General features: G+C 41.1%; 1 protein-coding gene across 5 annotated transcripts in view; it reads right to left on the reverse strand.

The window, feature by feature from the left end:
• clec16a (C-type lectin domain containing 16A) overlaps nt 1–12,320 on the reverse strand; it is a 66,048-nt gene that overhangs the window by 29,451 nt on the left and 24,277 nt on the right. For all 5 annotated transcript variants that reach the window (XM_062532614.1, XM_062532615.1, XM_062532613.1 and 2 more), the window contains 5 exons: nt 12,121–12,240; nt 7,078–7,187; nt 6,671–6,715; nt 1,509–1,559; nt 154–282 (listed from right to left, as the gene is read on the reverse strand). In XM_062532614.1, coding sequence (XP_062388598.1) covers nt 154–282; nt 1,509–1,559; nt 6,671–6,715; nt 7,078–7,187; nt 12,121–12,240 — 455 coding nt within the window. The remainder of the gene's footprint in view (nt 1–153; nt 283–1,508; nt 1,560–6,670; nt 6,716–7,077; nt 7,188–12,120; nt 12,241–12,320) is intronic.

Consider the following 12,320-nt stretch of genomic DNA (forward strand, 5'->3'; position numbering starts at 1 on the left):
TGTGCGTGCATGTATGTGTGCGTGCATGCATGTGTGTGTGCATGCATGTGTGTGTGTGAGAGTATGTGTGTGTGTGTGTGAGAGTCTGTGTGTGTGTGTGCTTGTAAGTAAGAATATGTGTGTGTGGTGTGTGTGTGTGTGTGTGGCACTCACTCGTCGTGTCTTCTCCACGTCTCCGCACGGCAGCCTCTTGACAAAGTCGATGCCGGTCAGCGGGGTGCCCGTGGGGGGCAGCAGGATTGAGGCGTCCATCATCAGATACTCCACATTCAGAGGTTTACTCTACACACACACACACACACACACACACACACACACACACACACACACACACACACACACACACACACACACACACACACACACACACACACACACACACACACACACACACACACACACACACACACACACACACACACACACACACACACACACACACACACACACACACACACACACACACACACACACACACACACACACACACACACACACACAGAAAGATAGTTCCGAGTATGCTTATCTGCTTAGTTCCGAGGACTCTTATCTGCTGTGTGTCATTGGACATTGTTATGTAAAAACGACACACTGAGAGAGGAAGAGTATGTAACCTCTTATCTAGAACTGGAGTAGTCATCCCCTTAGAATTATGAAGTTATATCTGCGGTTCTATCTACGTTCTGAGCAGTTCTGAGATATTGAACGTCAAAGTTATACTGATAAGCGGAACAAACCTCTTTAGATCTAACGTCCACAAATGCATACAACTAGAAGAAACACACCTCACCTCACCTTCTTAAGGGGGTCACAGAATGGGAATATTTCAGTAGCTCAATTTTGGCAAAAACTGTCAGATGGAACCTTATCATTCTACGGGGACGAGATGACGAATAAGCTGAGTTCCTTGAAAGTGGACGAGTCTCTCTTTTTTTTTTTTTTTTAAGTATATTTTTTGGGCTTTTGTGCCTTTAATGTTGACAGGACAGTAGAGAGAGACAGGAAGTGAATGGGTGAGAGAGTCGGGGTGGGATCCGGAAAGGACCTCGGGGCGGGAATCGAACCCGGGTCGCCGGCGTGTGGTGCAGGTGCCCCAGCCAGTTGCGCCACGGCTGGGGCGGACGAGTCTCTTTTAACACGTCATTCACAGCCATAAAGGTAGGAGCATTTGCTCCAACACTCTGCATAAAGCTCATCCCACATAGGACAGAAGCTGGCAATACGGCATCTGGGAACTCTTGAGAACCCACCCTGGCAGCAATGAACTCATGTGTGCCACTCCTAGACTGATAGAGGCCCACCCAACGGGGCCAAAGTGTGGGAGACTTGTCAGTGTCTGACGCAGTGACTAACTGGTAAAGAGGAAATCACACTTGACACACACGCGTGTGCGTGCGTGCGCGTGCATGCGTGTGTGTGTGTGTGTAAGTGAGTGTGTGAGTGAGTGTATGTGTGTGTGTGTGTGTGAGAGTGTGAGAGTGAGTGAGTGTGTGGATGGAGATGCTTACCGTCATGCTTCTGTACTCGTCCTCAAACATGTCGAGGAAGATCTCTTCTCCCTGCAGGGGGGAGAGAGGGCAACGTTGGACACAAGGCAGACGGGCTGACCAGGAGCTCACACTGACGCCTAGATCAGTGTTGTTTTTCAACCTCTTTTGAGTCACGGTACATTTTGGTACATTAAGAACATCCCGCGGCATACCACCAACCAAAAATGCATTTTTCCTTTTATAGCAGGCTGAACCATCTTTTCACCCACAGATATTAGAAATTAGCGCATTGTCTGTCGAGTTCAATTAAGTGGCATAGGCTAGGCCTACTGTATGTGAACGTGGCCGTCATATTGCTGGGAGCAAACACCTTAACGTGTTTGGGCAATATTTGCCAACAATCAGAGACACTTGTCTGATTTCCAACTCAAGACACCTGTTTCTCCAACCATTGGCTTCCAGTGATCGTTGCCCCCACCCCACGAAACACGTACTGTACGTTCTGCAGCCCAATCTGGTATCTAGCGATTTAATATCCATTTTCCACCGCCACTTCTCGTGCACATTGCTTAATTAACCAGGTTATTATTGCGCTACCTACTGCCACCCACTCACACTGAAAGAGTATTTATTTACTTAACAAATCACTACATTGATTGCGGGCACAGACGTTCAACAGTGCCATAGCTTACTATGCCACAACTAAATAATACATGCTTTTGGACCGATTAAGTGAAATTGGACAGTTTCCCACGGCACACCTGATGATCTCTCACGGCACACTGGTGTGCCATGGAACAGTGGTTGAAAAACACTGGCCTAGATGTGTGCAGGTGTGCTGGTAAGCTCACACACACACACACACACACAAAATCATCGTCTGACATTCTAAACTCTCCAGAAACACCCCCGTCCAAAATACACTTTAAGTGTTTCATGAAACAGATGGTGGCGATGCAGGACACACTGCCTACTACACACACACAGACACACACACAGACACACACACACAGACACACACACACAGACACACACACACACACAGCTAGAGAGGAAATGTGAATGAATGTGGAGCAGGGCCCAGGGGACAACAGTAGCCATACAGTATCTCTGACAGAGCGGAGTCAGGGGCGTTGGTAGTGTTTTGTTTGAGGGGGTATCATATTAGCAGTTTCACCCCCGGGAAAATGTTGAAATTCTGGTTGCTAAAAACACCATTTTAACACAGCTTGGGAGGGGCAGAAATGCCTTCACAGAGCAAACAGGGCCCATTTTCTGTTTGACTCAGGTGATGTAAACATTGGCTACCTGCATTGGAGACATATTTCACGTTAAGATCTTAGCAAACTATAGCTTTCGGTTGACGTAGATGCAGATCCTCTTCCTAATTCATTTCTTTGTGCAACAGCACACACTATGCATTCACTTCAGCGAGACGAGTGGAAACTGTTTTTTTTTTTTTTTTTTTTAAAGCGGTCATCACCATAGGCTATTTGCTATGATATTTACCCTACAATATTGTCGCAATTTCCTTTTCTGCGTCAATTTCTCTTGGGTAAATGTGGACAATCATACCCCTACCCCCTAATTATGCCACTATATTTCATGACACCAAATGAAGAAGTATTTATTGATCAGGGAAACATTTTGTTTTGTAATCTTACAGTCTGCGGTTCCATAACACCATTAAATTGTGCCGCACATTAACAGGCACTGGGCATAATACAGCCCAATCCACTACTAGAGGAGGCTCATAGTTTGAGAAACGCTGCATATCATTGACAGAGAAGGCTTATGCGTACGGAGCAGAGAGCAGTTGCTTCCTATAGCTTCCTATAGCATATGTTTTTCTGATTGCTTGCTTTTTTTTTGCAGACCGGTTATGTCCAGCTGGAGACCCTTGATTTAATGGACAAAGAAGGTCACACACACACACACACACACACACACACACACACACACACACACACACACACACACACTTAAAAGTAACAAAGAAGAGATCTACACACACACACACACACACACACACTCATACACACACACACGCACACATACTCATACACTCACACACACACACACCATTAAAAGAGACAAAGAAGAGATCTACACACCCACTCACACACAGTTAATAGAGAGAAAGAAAAGATTTACACACACTCTAACTCAGACAGGGCGGATATGAATGGATATGGAATGTGAGACAGATGACTTGGACATGGAAACTCTGGGAAGCTAACCCCTGGTGTGAGAGTAGAGTGCTCCCCAGGGTTCTGTCCACAGCACAGGAGGAAGAACCGCTACAATGCCACTGGGACCTCATTAATGATCACTTCCACACCTTAAGTTGGAAATATTCCTTCTTCCACTCCTGCTCTCTCTCTGTCTCTCTCTCTGTCTCTCTCTCTGTCTGTCTCTCTGTCTGTCTCTCTGTCTGTCTCTCTGTCTGTCTCTCTGTCTGTCTCTCTGTCTGTCTCTCTCTCTGTCTCTCTCTCTGTCTCTCTCTCTGTCTCTCTCTCTGTCTCTCTCTCTGTCTCTCTCTCTCATTTCCATCTCACAGCTAATTTACAAGAATCTCTCCAGTAAGCGAACCATCAACTGGACTGGATCTCCCAACATCAGCCCCAGAGTCCAGGATTGGACTGTCAAAACAATTCATTCTAAGGAATTTAACCCTGAACTAATGGTAAAAACAGCCAGTCAAGGATCTCCTCAATCTACAACTCCATGCATACTGTGATCATGTAGAAATGAGTAGAATATATTCATAAAGCTCTTTTCAGAGACACAGAAAGTCACAAAGTATTCCCTCTCATGCCCCTCGGATTAAGAAATTTGTATGGTAGGAGCAGGCTTCACTCAGTCTCTTGGTTTGTTTTTGAGAGTGCTAGACTAAACTTATATGTTTACTAAGAAAAGGAAAAAAGGTCGCACTTTGCATATAAACGTGTTTTTTTTATTGTTGCACAGACGCATTTCGGCTTAGCGCCTTCCTACACGTTTATATACAAAGTGCAACCTTTTTTCCTTTTCCTCGGATTAAGAACCCAAGAATCCAGACTGCGTGTGTGTACATGTGCATATGCATGACACATATACAAACAATCCCGGCAGGTAAATGCCACATTGCTGCCTCAATCTTAAGGGCCTTAATGCTCTCTGTTCCGTGCCTTCAGAAGAGGCGGTTCATGGCGCTAAAGTCAATACCGCTAACTGAGAAACGTGATGGTGAGTACAATAGACTATCCCAAGGCCTACTTCAAAATAACACTTGATATGAGCCTTGCATTTTTCAGTAGCAATAGGTGATTCGATTGGAACAAATTTAAAGCTGGTTTGGTTCTTAACCAAAATACAAGCTTCGGCGTGTCGCATAGACGTCATCATCGTCTTGCTGTCCCCCAGCGTTCTGTGATTGCAATCGTGCACGAGGCAGCATGGGTATACCCCGGCTAATCGGGATCTGCCTCAGAGGCTGGAATTTGGTTTCACTTTGATTAATGTTGTGTGACTGGGCGGGCCCCTGCCACTCAACCTGCAGTCGCTTGACTGCTGTTGCTTTTACGCAAGCTCTTCATGCACATTAACATTATATCTTCAACCAGTTCCTTTTAACTAACGTGTTTCCGATAGACTGTTGTTTGACCAATGAGGGCCTTCGAGCTTGTTCTGTTGCATATTTTTCAAAGGATTTTGCTACATGCTTGGAAAAGCAAGTCACGCATGCAAGCTGTTAAGTCTGCTCAGCAACAAAAAATGTGTTCATCTGAACTGATAAGAGATGCTGTTCAAGAGTCAACAGCGAATTTTATTATTAGGTCAGCTAGAACACTTCTAAGAACTAGACAAAATCCTTGAAAACAATCATAAATCTATCAGCTTCAAGGAGTCTAGCAGTGCACGTTTCTGGTCGAATGAATGACCCCTTTTCTTGGCAAGCTTTTAATGCAGTCATACAGATGCTGTATTTGTCGACCTAGATGAAGGAGCTTTCTGAGAAGCTGGGGCCTATCTCCCCTAACCGGAATTTGCCTTAAATCATACGAGGGGAGTACAAGTTTTGGAAACTGACTCAAACTTTTATAAGATGCATTGTCTGACAACAGACTGAGAAGAAGTACTATAAATTCTCTCAGTCAACAAGTAGCCATGTTGTCAAAACATGCTGTTACATGGCCAAATGGCTTATGGCTTCATGAGGCATGAGCTAACTGTTTAGGAGTTCAAAGTTCATGTCATGATCTACAAAAGGTAATATCCCTTTTCAGATTGAAACCACTTTAAATGTGCAGCTCCCATAATTACACATACATTTATACTAAATCCTACAATTTAATCAGTCATACTTTGCCTTCAGTGTAGCTCTACAACGTTTCATTTTAATAAATGTATAGCTTATATACAGTACATGTTTCATATTTTGCATTCTTCACCATTAAAGACATCATTAAAAGACAACTTAATTATTTTCAATTGAGTTGAGAGGAAAAACAGCCAAAAAATGTTCAAAATGTATGGGAATTCTATACACTGTTGGAAACCCATTTTTACTCTGTATAAAAACAATGTGTAGATTATATGACAGGCCAGATGTGCAGTTTCTTTTAAATCAGCCAATGAACCTTATTATCTTAAACTTTATCTTCTTTATCTTTTTTTTATCTTGATGATTAACTTAATGATGTGCCTTGCCTTACATTAAAAAGCGGCCACTTTTTTATTTGCTGGTAATCTTGAAAGTGAAAGAGTGAGGTAGAGGAAGGGCCAGAGAAAGTGAGGTCAAAGAAAGACATCGGAGACAACGCTTGTGCAATTTGTTGGAAATCCGTTGAATTTCATGAAAAGCATTCGGGAGTAGCACAGATCTTGTCACAACAGGCTCCTCAGGGACTTTCCGAATCCATCTGATGAGCCAACTCAACATGATCTATTTTCTTTAGCCGTAAAACCATCAAAGCATAAAACTCAGTGCCAGATAACCTGAATTAAGATTCTCATAGAGGTATGTGTGTGTGTGTGTGTGTGTGTGTGTGTGTGTGTGTGTGTAGGGGGTGGTAGGGGGGGTGTGGAGCAGCTTTTTTTTTTTTATTAAGCAATGGCTATTAATGTCAGGAGAACCGTAAAAGGAGTGAAATCTTTATGCAAACCGTTTATCTTTTTTCTATCTTTTTTTTACTTGCCTTGTAAAATCTGCGAAGGAGATGCAGGCTCTCCTCCCTTGCTCCCTAGAAAACAGAAGGGGGAGAACAGAGAGGCCATGAGCTGTGCACGCACCAGTCTAGACACTCACACACCCTTACACAATTCCTGAGTCCTGACACAACCTTACAGAAACAAAACAGAGCAAAAAAAAACAAGGAAGCACAGAGGCATTTAAGAGAAGTCTTGGACGGGGAAAATCCTGTTGTGCACAAGGCGATAGAAGTCAATTGCTCGTAGTCGTAAGTGACTTGAAGGAAACAATGGGAGCAGGACAAGAAGAGGAACAGGACTGTTTGCATCTGACGCAAGGCTTATGAGAAAAGGGAGGGAGTGTGGTCACTGAACACACACACACACACACACACACACACACACACACACTCACCTCAAGGCAGGCCAAATGGACATCTTTGATGATACATTGACTTCCAGACACCACAGACTGTTTCAAGAGCAAACAGCCTAGCTCCAGAGTGGCCAACCGGATCTTTCCATCTGCCGAAACACACACACACGCACACACAATCAATTAACCAATTCACAAAGCCACTCTTCAGACTTCTTTGGCAGACAAAGACTATTAATACTATTGCCTGAGGACATCATAAGCCCTGCCAATGTTTTGTGGTGTGGTTTTATTGTCGGTTTGTTCTGTAGGCCATGTTTGTACGTATACGAGAATATGTTAAAACTGCTTCCCTGGTCACCATGAAACTTTGTACTGTAATCACGAGTCAGAATTTTGTTTCACTTTTTCTTCCACTGTAAGACACGGCATCAAGATTTAGCTGAGTTCTGCACTCTCCGCCCTTTTACTTATCACTTAAATTTCACGTCACACCTGGATGTGATTGAGATGCGATAAGATTATGGTGTCCAACAGGTAATACACCACCATAATCACCACTGTTTCAGTTTCAGAATGACGAGAGGCAAAACATGCTTTTGATGAAGCCAGTACACCGTGTGTTTATATGAAGACAGCAAGTCTGCACAACAACCAACAACTAATCATTGGTGGAGAGATTCAACTTTTAAAACAGCACTTAGAAGAAACAGCCTCAGGGTCCCCTTTCAGTTGCGAAGAACAATTGTCTGTTACCACTGTATAGCAACCACTGTAAATGTGCATCTTTGTATAAGCAAACTATAAACATAAACTACAAACAGCAACTCTGAGACTATATAAATGGAATGCACTAACTTTTTAATGTGCATCGTTTTTAAGCTAATTAACTTTTTAATGGAAAAAAGGGCTTAAAGAGATGCCAAAAGTTAATGGGGCATCAACCTTGTTTTGAGAAGAAAAAAAAAAATCACGATTTAACAGAAAAATACTACACTACCTAAAATCCTAACATGTTAAAGCTGGTAAAAGCAGAGCCTTTGATTGGTAGAGATTGTCGTTGCAATGGACATGTTTATTCTACTTTTCCCCCGCCTGTCATCTCGTTACTCGATTGAATCAAGATGGATACCAGGGCTATCAGAACTGACGTGTGGCCATCCGATAAAAACAACTTTCTCATCTTGAAAGTTGAATTTACTTTTGGGAAATGGCAGAAGTTAATCATCTTCTTGTCTCTGATTATAATAGAAGCATGTTAAACTGGGAAAGTTCTTTAACTCAGAATTTAAAATATGTACACCTTTTTTAGTTTTTCTGTTAGTTTTTTTGTTCAAAATGATATGTTGTATGAGTATGAATCGCATCGTAGCTGGTTAGCCTAAAACATGGTCTAAAACTCTTTCGATTTTTCCAGACGTAGATTGGAGAAATAAATGGGAAACTTCTGAACATTAAACTCTCTTGGAGGAAGGGCGGGACTGTTGCACTCTATAACATTAGCTATCTGACCGGCTACTGCTGCTACCTACTTTAAGTACTTAGCTTACGAACATAAACTGAGAAAACAGAAATGTTTCATCTTTTGTGCATATCACTCGCTGGCTAACTCCTTATGAGCCTACAAGTGATGGGAGGGGCTCAGTGTTCCTACACGCTACCAAATCTTGTTTAGTCTATATGGCAAGCGATCTGACCCACTCTGAGTGTGGCAGAAATGTTTGCAAACAGTTACAATGGAATGTTTACACCAAATCGTTCAAATTAAACAGAGAAAACATCTTCATCACCAAAGTTTGCCAAGTTTGAGCAAACCATCAGTTTCACCTGACGCACTCGCTCCGAGAAGAGTCTGGGTTCTCTCCATTGGTACATTTTTCTAAGACCAGCATCATAATGGATATAGATTTTGCAAGAGGCACAAACACAGTCTAAATTCCGTCCCCATGGCATAGCGTTGATGCTGGCTGGTTGCACTAATCACTAGCAGGATAATTCAAGTTAGGTAGCACTGATTGTTTCGCCCTTTTTTTTCCCTACCGGCAGAACTCTGTGACTTTGTGATTGGAGCTCTGACTCTGCTACAGAGCTCTATGTTGTAATCGGCCAGAGTTTTTTGGCCTAAAATTGCAAGATCCCACGCAAACCCTGGGCTGGGAAGACCAGCAGTTTCGGTCTTAGAGAGGTTTAGTTGGCGGTAATACTCCTTCATTCATGAGGATACGGCAAAGAGACAACCCGAGATCCATGCTGTGACTGTGGGGTTGTCAGGCGGGAGTCAACGATAAGAGTTGGGGATTATCTGCATAGCAGTAATATGATAAACCACATGGGCAGTAATCTGGCCCAGCTGTGTCCATTACAACATCCTAAGAAAAGAGCCTTGCTTTATTTACTGGATATGCATGTGGCTGACATTTCTATCACTTCTTAGAACCACATAAAAATCATGTGAACATTATCTCACACTGAGTGTGTGAAATACCACGTATAGCTGGTCATCTCTGGATACCAGGCTTGTGCAAAATTCAGAATTGAATTGAGAATGACTCCTAAATTCCAATTCAATTTAAAAAAAAACAAAAAAACAATATGTTTATTACGTTTTTTCCAAATACAACGGAACAGAGATTAGGAATAAAACATATGGGTAACACTTTATAACTACACACAATTAATCATATATTAAGCATTTGTTAACTATTAGTTATTAATTGTTCATGCATAATTTATCATCACTTAAGCATTTGTTCACAAAGTTATGATTGGTTTGTTCATAGTGAATAAGCCTATTTCTAAAATATGTATAAATTGTTGCTAATACTTAATATATCATGCAATAACATATTGTTAATGAAATACTATTCATTATTTAACTGTTACATATGCACTAATGATTAGTAAGGATGTGAATACATGTTTTATAAACCACTTCCTAATACTATACAGTAATTCATGATAAACTCAGGAGTTACAAGTGGTTAGTTCATGATATTTGTGAGCTCATCTAAAGTGAGGACTTTTTATGCCTTGCTACACATTTGCAAATGAGTTGTAAATACTACATTCACATTCATTCATTAAGCTGACAATTTTATCCAGAGCGACATACATGTCAATTAAATTAAACACAACCGCAGAAGCTGGGAATCAAACCCCCAACTGAACAGGCGACAGAATGATAGCCCTGCTCCTTAACCACACTACCTCTGCTACTATTCTGATAGAGATGGGATCTACTTTTAGTTGTTTTCAGAGGACTACTTTCCTGTTATGCGTATGACTACATTTGATGTAGCACTAAGCAGCGCATTGATACAATAGTTAGAGAGTTAAAGCATAAGTAAATAATTGACTGACGTATACTGAAGTGAAGTTTTTTAAAGTATATATTTTTTGGCTTTTTGCCTTTATTAGTACAGGACAGTGAAGTGGTAGACAGGAAGCAAGTGGGAGAGAGAGATGGGGTGGGATCGGGACATGACCGCAGGCCGGATTCGAACCTGGGTCCCCGTGGGCACTCGGACCCGTAAATGGTACGAGCGCTGTAGCCTGCTGCGCCACAGCGCCCCCCAAGTGAAGTTAACCTAGTAAAAACATTGTCACTTTACTCTGGTGTTAATTGATTGTTTGTTGTGAAGTGAAGAACATAACATCTGCTCAGTTAAAAACACATAAAACTATGCAAGAGTGTCTTCTACTACACACTGTTAAGCATGTTATTAAATGCTGTGTTCTTAATTTTAAAGCATAATTCCTAAGTTAACTCTCATCTGTAAATCATGTGTATACACAATTGTAAATGTCTGTTCATAGCAAACATGCGCATCTGTTTTATATTTCTGAATTTATAGCGACAATAACAATGAGCATGCTGTAAGCCTAAGATTTGGGGGTTCAATCCCCGGGTACCACCATTGTGGCCTTGCTCTTTAATTTCATTGATAGTGTAAGTCTCTTTGGATGAAAGTGTCTGCTAAATGAATCAATGCAACTGTAACCTTTATAACTCATTTGTAAATATGTAGCAAGGCATATACAGTCCTCACTTTAGATCTAGAGCTCACAAATATCATTAACTAACCACTTGTAACTCCTGAGTTAATCATGAATTAAAGTTATGAGAATTAACATAGGAGTAATACTTTACAAATGATGATCAAAGCATTTACTAATGCTATATATATCATAATAGGGAGATGTTTTCATTTATAAATGGTTGTTTCATTATTTATAAGGTATAAACCATGTATTTACAAACATTTGTTTTATTTACTATGAACAAACCATTGATAACTTTGTGAACAAATGCTTTACTGATGATGAATTATGCATGAACAATAAATTACTAATGATGAACAAACCATTAACTAATAAGTGACAAATGCTTAAAAGATGAATTGTGTGTAGTTCTTATAAAGTGTTACCAACATATGCCTATATGGAAAGAAGAGAAAAGAGAAAACAAACAGACAAAAACAATACAAAAAGAAGTACAGGGTGTATTACTCAAGACAATGACATGTACTGTTGCATCACTGGTACTCTAAATTAAAACAGGATTTACCAATTCGATTCTTGAGTTTGAATTAAATTTTAATTGAGGTAAAAAAACAGGACGTAAAATTACAATTTGAATTTTAATCAAAAGAAGTAGAATTGAAATGTAATGAAATTCAAAGGAATTCATATATAATTTATCAATTCTGACACAAAATATGTCAGACATGATCACAACAAACACACAACTTATATTTGAAAACAGTAATCAATTACATTTCCAAAGTAGCCTCCCCAAAACTGAATGTATGTGAGATTTGGGGGATTCAACACATTCTGTCTGTTATGTGACAGTGGAATTGTTTTGAATTGCTATGAATTGAATTCCACTTCCTGTCATTCCAATTCAAATTCCAACTTCCGGTGGGGTGGGGCCAATTCAATTCAAATTCCAATTCATGAATTGAATGGAGGCCAATTCTAAAATTTGGAATTGTGCACAAGTCTGCTGTGCACAGTATACTACTTCAGCAAAAATCTACGTGTGTGTGTGTGTGTGTGTGTGTGTGTGTGTGTGTGTACCTGGTTGAGCTGCCTGATTCATGACCCGAATGAGCCTCTCCACTAGGACCTGGCTGTAGGAGGTCCGGTCTTGGTCAGGCGCTGGGAGCTGGATCTTCTCCAGCAGGGCAGGATTGATACCTGAGAACACAGACACACACACACACACACACACACACACACACACACACACACACAAATGGATAAGCATAAACCTATTT

This window comes from Sardina pilchardus, chromosome 3 (genome assembly GCF_963854185.1).
Source record: "Sardina pilchardus chromosome 3, fSarPil1.1, whole genome shotgun sequence".
Lineage (NCBI taxonomy): Eukaryota > Metazoa > Chordata > Actinopteri > Clupeiformes > Clupeidae > Sardina > Sardina pilchardus.